General features: G+C 32.5%; 1 protein-coding gene across 1 annotated transcript; it reads left to right on the forward strand.

Moving 5' to 3' along the window:
* The first annotated feature begins 1635 nt into the window (after window positions 1-1635).
* Window positions 1636-2949, forward strand: LOC122048926 (tropinone reductase homolog At5g06060-like). Its single transcript, XM_042610437.1, has 5 exons — window positions 1636-1743; window positions 1813-2020; window positions 2122-2338; window positions 2420-2526; window positions 2621-2949. Exons 1-5 carry the CDS (start codon window positions 1673-1675, stop codon window positions 2795-2797), a joined length of 780 nt encoding a protein of 259 aa, XP_042466371.1. The 5' UTR covers window positions 1636-1672; the 3' UTR covers window positions 2798-2949.
* Window positions 2950-7284: the final 4335 nt, after the last annotated feature.

Genomic DNA, 7284 nt, shown 5'->3' on the forward strand with positions numbered 1-7284 from the left:
TTAGATCAGGCCGGAAAAAAAAGGCTAGATCTTGATACTTAGTGGATTTGAGTAACTGAACCCACTGGACCCAAGTCATGTTCACGCCAGCTTGGCAAGCACAGAACCCTGACCCAGACCAAGCTGGCTGACACCAACCAACCGACTAAGCAAGAGAAAATGTTAAGAACTATGTTCAAACGTCTTAGGAAATGCAATGTTAGCTAAATCTGGCTCAATTTCTACAATCTTGATATCACTTAGTTTAACACCAAATGCAGCAACACTGTTTTAAAAATTTTGTATTTGCCAATTTTGTTTTTTCTTTTTAAATTTCAAAAAATACCAACAATTTTAGAAAGCATACCTCTACACCCCCCTCTCTCTCTCTAATCCAATACCTATTTCCTCGGGACGGTCTAGTGGTTAGCGCATGAGGTGTTATCATCATGAGGTCTGAGATTTAAATCTTGGCAAAGCTGAGGTAAATGCCTCTCTTATGTGCTAATCAATATTCCAAAGGCTAGTAGCTACCGGTAATTTACCTCCCCCGTGTTGACCCTGAGACGGGTTAACGGGGGTGCTGATATCACAAAGATGTGTCACGTAGGTAACTTTGTTCTCACATTGAGACATGACACAAGTTAAGACATCTTCTTCTCCCCTCTTGTTCTCTCATTTTGTCCACCCTCCTATCACTAAGTACGCTTGAAACATGAAACACATACTATGTGTCAATGCCAACACAAAATTAACTCAAGTCAAGAAGTTTAAGATTAAACCTGATACAAAAACTAAGACTTTGAACATTGTAAGTATTGTTTAGTGATAATCTTAGCATATCATTCTTGTCTTTCTCTATTTAATGCACATGGATCATCTATGCAAGGTACCATTAACAATTTCTTTTACAATTACGTTGCTAAGAGCTAGTGATAAGAGCAACAAACAATATTTCCCATTAACATTGCCAGCATAGGGCAAGGGCCATAACTGGTTATTTTTGGGTGCAAGGATGGATCAAACCTGTTCGAGCCATTTCATCTCAGCCTATAATTTACTACAGCCATCAATTTTCAGTAAAAATTTAAATCACTAGAGTCGTGTAATATACTAATAGCGACCAAATTTTCAGTAAAAATTCAAATCAGTATCATTTAAATAAGTCCATCTTGGCATGCTTTTCCCAGCTTTATTGTCGTAAAAATAACGTATACAGAGAAATTGTGTACCAGTTCTTCGCAAAGCATGCAGTATATGCTTGTGCCAAGATATATGGTAACATAGATCAAGCTATAGCATATATGACAATATATATCAAACATATATGACAACATATATCAGGCTTTAATTAATAGCTATAAATATATTATAATTGTAACTTCCTTAGCTGTAAATATATTGTAATTAATAGCATAACTATAGCTTCCTAATTTAGACCGATTGATTTAGATAGATAACTAGAAATAGCCTATATTTATGGCTGAAAATATCTTTTGTAACTTTCTATATAATGAGAAGAATTCTCATGGTGAGAGCATTAAATCCATACTTCAGAATTTTTTGTGCATTTTATAGGTATTTCGTTTATTTGTGGACTACCCTTTTTCTAAATATATATTATATATATAAGAAATATCAGAGTCCATATATAGTCGCTTTTCTCTGAGAATTGATCAGATAGAAGCAATCGATGGAGTTGGGAAACAGATGGTCTCTTCGAGGAGAAACAGCCTTGGTCACTGGTGGATCCAAAGGGATAGGGTAAATATTTTGCGTTTATCTTCTTTTTATAGTTTGTTGTTGTTATTCTTGCTGTTGTTGTTGTTACAGGTGTGCTATTGTGGAAGAACTAGCAAGATTTGGAGCAGCAGTTCATACGTGCGCCAGGAATGAAGCAGAGCTAAAACAGAGTTTGCAGAAATGGAGAGACCTGAAGCTTCAGGTGACTGGTTCGGTCTGTGACGTCTCATCCTCGGAGGAGAGGGAGAAGCTGATAAAGGAAGTTAGCACCATCTTCAACGGCAAACTCAATATCCTGGTGATGATTTGGCATTTGTTCTTGTTGTGGTTTTGATAAAATTGTTAGATATATTTTTCTCTAATTGTTAACCGAATTCAGTTGACTGTTTGTTTGTGAAGGTTAATAATGCAGCGTCTGGCCACATTAAACCAGTTTTAGAGGTGACTCAAGAGGAATACAAGCACACCATGAACATCAACTTGGAAGCCGGCTTCCATTTGAGTCAACTCGCTCATCCTCTTCTCAAGGCGTCTGGACGGGGCAATATCGTCTTCATTTCTTCAATCACTAGTCTCCAAGGAAACTCTTTTATGTCCGTCTATGGAGCTTCTAAGGGTATCCTAATTATTTTCCAAAAAATATGATAATAAATCCAGGTTAATATCTAAATGCAACATGAATTTGGTTTGTCTTTAGGTGCCATGAATCAACTTACTAGAGGCCTCGCTTGTGAATGGGCGAAGGACAATATTCGTACCAATTGTGTTGCGCCCGGTCTCATCAATACGCCGATGGCTAAATCGGTATGTAGTTGCTTAGTCTTTGTTTAACTGAATTGTTCCTTTTTATTTAAATATCATAAAAATTTAATTTGTGTAAGAATTTTATGTTTAATAGTTCATCGAGAATGAAGAATTTGTAGCAAAGTGGTGTGATCATACTCCGGTTGGGCGTGTGGGAGAGCCGGAGGACGTGGCAACTTCGGTTGCTTTTCTTTGCCTTCCTTCTTCCTCTTTCATCACCGGTCAAGTGATTACTGTCGATGGAGGTAAAACAATATGCGGTGACTATTAAATCTCGACGTGTGTGTATATATATCTACACACACCACTTTAATAAAAACATGGGCATGTATGTTATACTATGTCTATTAAGTCTGTATCGATGTAATACAATTGGTATATCTTTATACTTGTTTGTATGAATCGAATACACTTTGGTAAACACATGGACATGGATGCATTATTATTCAATTATCATACTTAAAGATGGAATCACTCCACAGACATTTATTATTTTAATCTTTTGAATAAGTTGATTTTTAATATCATATTTATAAATAATTAATTTTTAATTTCTATGACTTTATTTTTACTTTCAAACAGATATACATAATAAAATTTTATGTTTTCGTCAATATACTAAAGTGAAAGTGACGAATTACTTTTTTTTTTCCACATATGTGTATTCCTTTTAGATTGTATATGTGTGTATGAATTAGGTTGAGTGGTTCATCACTTCATCTTCATTTCCTCAATTGTGGGTCTCGGAGGATACTCTTGTATATCCATCTATGGATCATCTAAGGATATCTTAATTATTCTCAAAATAAATAATCTTAAATCCATGTTAATAGCTAAATGCAAGGTGAATTTGGTTTGTTTTTAGGCAGGTGGCATCCTCTTCTCGTCTGTTTTGGTCCGTCTCTAGACCAGAGATAATGATTGGAGGGATTCAATGGTCCTCACCTGTTTAGTAGGTGAGGATCATTGAATCCCTCCTATCATTACAGTGGACCAGGGTCTGATTCGCTAAAAGCGGACTAAAGGATTCTTGCTCGTCTTTAGGAGCCATGTATCAACTTTCTAGATGCCTCGCTTGTGAATGGGATAAGGACAATATTTGTACCAATTGTGTTGCACCAAGTGTCATCAATGTTGATGGCTAAGTGGATATGTAATTTCTTGTCTTTGTCTAATTTAATTGTTCTTTTTCATTTAAATATCATAAAAATTTAAATGGCATAAGAGTAAATGGTGGGTTCATTAACTTGAATCCTACATAAATTATCTCATTTTGGCATAATTATCAAGACAACTCCATTTATAGTTATATAAGTTATCTTATAAGTAATTATCTTACTTCTATTTATTCTTAACAAATAGAGATAGTTGTTAATGTAAATGAACTATTCTTAACCTGTCAACTTGCTCACCGAGATTTTTATCCAAAATATAACAACAAATACACTGAATAGATCATGACATTTTCATATATTTACTATGTGTTACGTTTTATGAAGTCCTAAAGACTTCATATGTTCTTGAAATATTCTTTAGTTAATGACTTAGTAAAAGGATATGTAAGCATATCACGTGTAGGAATATACTCAAGAATTATCTTTTTCTTGTAAACAATGCTTGCCCTTGCTATGATATTTGGGATCCTTAAGCTATACAAGTTTGACTGTCACAAGACACTGTAACAAGACTCCCACTATCCTCATTAATATTCAAATAATTCAGGAACCTTCTCAACCAGACAACTTCTTGCATATTCGTTGTACAAGCCACATACTCAGCTTCTATTGTTGACAACGTTATATAAGCTTGTTTCTTGTTGTTCCATGAGATAATACTACTATTCAACAAGAAAGTATAAATAGATGTGAATTTTCTGTCAACAAGGTCTCTCGCTCAATTTGTATCTATGTAGCCTTTCAGTCTCATATTTTATCCTTGAAAGCACAGACAATAATTTACTATTCCTTTAAGATATCTGAATATCTTCTTTACCGCTTTCCAATGTCTTGATCTTAGGTTTGATTAGAAATGACAACTAAACCAACAACACAATTTATATCAGGACGAGTACATAACATAGTGTACATTAAACTACCAATGACACTGGCATATGATTTTTTTTCTTCATTTCGGTTATTTCTTAAGGAGTCTTGAGATACATACTTTTGTTCAGAATAGTACATCTCCCTATAAGTGTTTGTTCAATATAATCTGATATGTTGAAGTGTTGTAGCATCTTATTGATAGAGACAAATCAAATTTTTATCGATCACGAATGATCTTTACTCCTAAGAGAAATCGTTAAGATTACTATTAAGTTAAATCTTAGATTGCTCAAATATGGTTTTCTACTTATCTAGCGTTCATATGAAGTAGATGTAACAAATTTAGAAGACACTTAGTTAAGTATATAGGTTGCAATTAATAAAACATTTGTCCAATAGAAGTTCAACAAATTAGCTTGAGCCATAATAGACCTAACCATATCTAGAAGAGTTCGATTCAGCAACTCTATTTTGCTGTCTAATAATCTCTTTCTCATTACATATTATTTTGAACTGATCAGACAAATATTCACATCCATGGTCAGTTCATAAGGTTTTAACCTTATGTTACAATTGATTCTTAATTTTCAAATAATAAGTGAAGCAATATAATGTTTCAGATTTATGATAGATCAAATATACATGACTAAACGTGTGAAGTTATTAATAAATGTAATGAAATAAAAATTTTCATGTCTAGTTTTCACATTCATTAAATTATAAATATCTTAATGAATTAATTATAATGGTGATTTAGCACTAACAGCTTTTTCAAATAGTTTTCTAGTTGATTTTCTGGCAAGACAATGCTCACATATAGACAAGTTAACTTTAGCATGAGTGCTGAGCAGACCCTCTTTAGCTGATATATTCATTCATTCTTATCCTATATGCCCTAATCTAGCATGCCAAACTTCATTATTTACATTATGATCGCTAGTAAGAGCAATGTTTGAAAAATAATCATCATAACCAAATCCTATTAACATAGAGTTAATACTTAATTTCACACAACAACTGTGAAAATTTGCACAATAATCCAAATCAAGAAGATTAGTAATGGAAATCAGATTCCGTCGAATCTCAAAAATATTCTATTTTTACTAATTAATCTTCTGTGTTGACAAAAATCATATTAAAAACTACTTAAAAAATCCTGAAAAGTTTTATCAACCTCAACTAGACAATGTTAGAATAGTCTAAAAATTTACATGAAGAAATACTTTGTACTTGAAAAAATAAATTTTTTTAATATAGAAATTAATTTTTAAAAATAAATCTTTAAAAGATATTTTTTCAACTCTAAATATTCTATTAATTTTCTTGGATGCGTAAAATACATTGTTTAACAGTAGAAAAATATATTTTTTTAAAAAAATTAAATATGAAATTATTTTAAATTTCAAACTATTATTTTCGTTAATAATTTTATAAAAAATTCCTCAATAGAAACTTTTTTTTTTAAATTTTTACTTGTAGATTAGATCATCAGATAACATAGCAAAAGTTTTTAACTCGAAATACGAACAGTAAGCATTTAAATAATTTATTAAAACAATGTAGATGATAAAATACATTAATATTTAAGGCATGCATAAGATTAACTTTAAATTATACTAGGCATGATTCGGGAATCCAATATAAAGTATTTTCTATTGGATTAATCAGGAATTTTGGTGAAACATAATTTCTTAGAATTTTTCTAATTTGACACCTATGGTTCCTTATATACCAATTTAGCCATTTATAATTTTTAAAATTTCAATTTTGTAAATTTGGAGTTGAATATGCATAGTCATTTTTGAAACATTCTATTTGTTCTTTTAATTTATCGTTTTCATTTTTGAGTTTATCAAATAAGTCTAGTGGACATGTATTAGCTAATTTTTATTTCATATCCATATTTTCCTTCTTTAAATTATTATTCTTATATTTTTGTTTATATAAAGATCTAGTCATTAAGGTTATTCCAGAATACAATTTGTCAGGGGGTAAGAGACATACCTCACTTACCATATCACGTTTGAAGTTAGATGTTCACCCTTCGCTTCTACTTTCTTCAGATGTAGCTTTCCCTTCATCGATACTTTCTTCTTGGTGACTCGCCATGAGTGCTAGTCCAACATACTCCTTTAGTTCGAACTCCAATGATGACTCGCCTCATGTTCCCTTCAGAATTTTGTACTTTGGTTTGCTTGACCCTTTGTTTTTCTCCTTCTTCTTCAGTTTCGAGCAGTCATCTTTGATGTGTCCTTCTTCTTAACAATTATAGCACCTTACTTTCCGTTTTCCTCGAACAAACTTCTTGCTGACAACTTTTTAAACTTATTAGATTTAAAAAACTTGAAGAATTTTCTTACCATGAAGGCCACTTCGTCTTTATCTATCAATGAGTTTGAATCTTGTTCGCTCTTCTGGGCTTGCAATGCTAGGTTCTGACTTGGTCCCTTTCTTTGACCTGCACACTAAGATTCATGCAATTTGAAAGTAGAAAAAAAGTTTTCTAATATACTTACCTTGAGGTCTTTGGAGATATAGTAGAAGTCTACTTTAGATGTCCATTCCGATGTTCTTGGGAAAGCATTTAGAGAATACCTTTACACGTCCCGATTAGTTACCGTATCTCTGAGATTTGTTAATTCGGTGACTAACTCCTTGATTCTTCCGTGTAGATGAGCAACCGATTCACCTTCTTCCATTTGGAGGTTGCTGA

This window comes from Zingiber officinale, chromosome 2B (genome assembly GCF_018446385.1).
Source record: "Zingiber officinale cultivar Zhangliang chromosome 2B, Zo_v1.1, whole genome shotgun sequence".
NCBI classification, from domain to species: Eukaryota; Viridiplantae; Streptophyta; class Magnoliopsida; order Zingiberales; family Zingiberaceae; genus Zingiber; species Zingiber officinale.

What these genes read in the sequence shown, in the direction of transcription:
- LOC122048926 (XM_042610437.1), top strand. Translation starts at nt 1,673, where the DNA reads ATGGAGTTGGGAAACAGATGGTCTCTTCGAGGAGAAACAGCCTTGGTC. An exon ending in GGTGGATCCAAAGGGATAGG is followed by an intron (nt 1,744 to 1,812) that starts GTAAATATTTTG and finishes TTGTTGTTACAG; the next exon opens with GTGTGCTATTGTGGAAGAAC. An exon ending in ACGGCAAACTCAATATCCTG is followed by an intron (nt 2,021 to 2,121) that starts GTGATGATTTGG and finishes TTGTTTGTGAAG; the next exon opens with GTTAATAATGCAGCGTCTGG.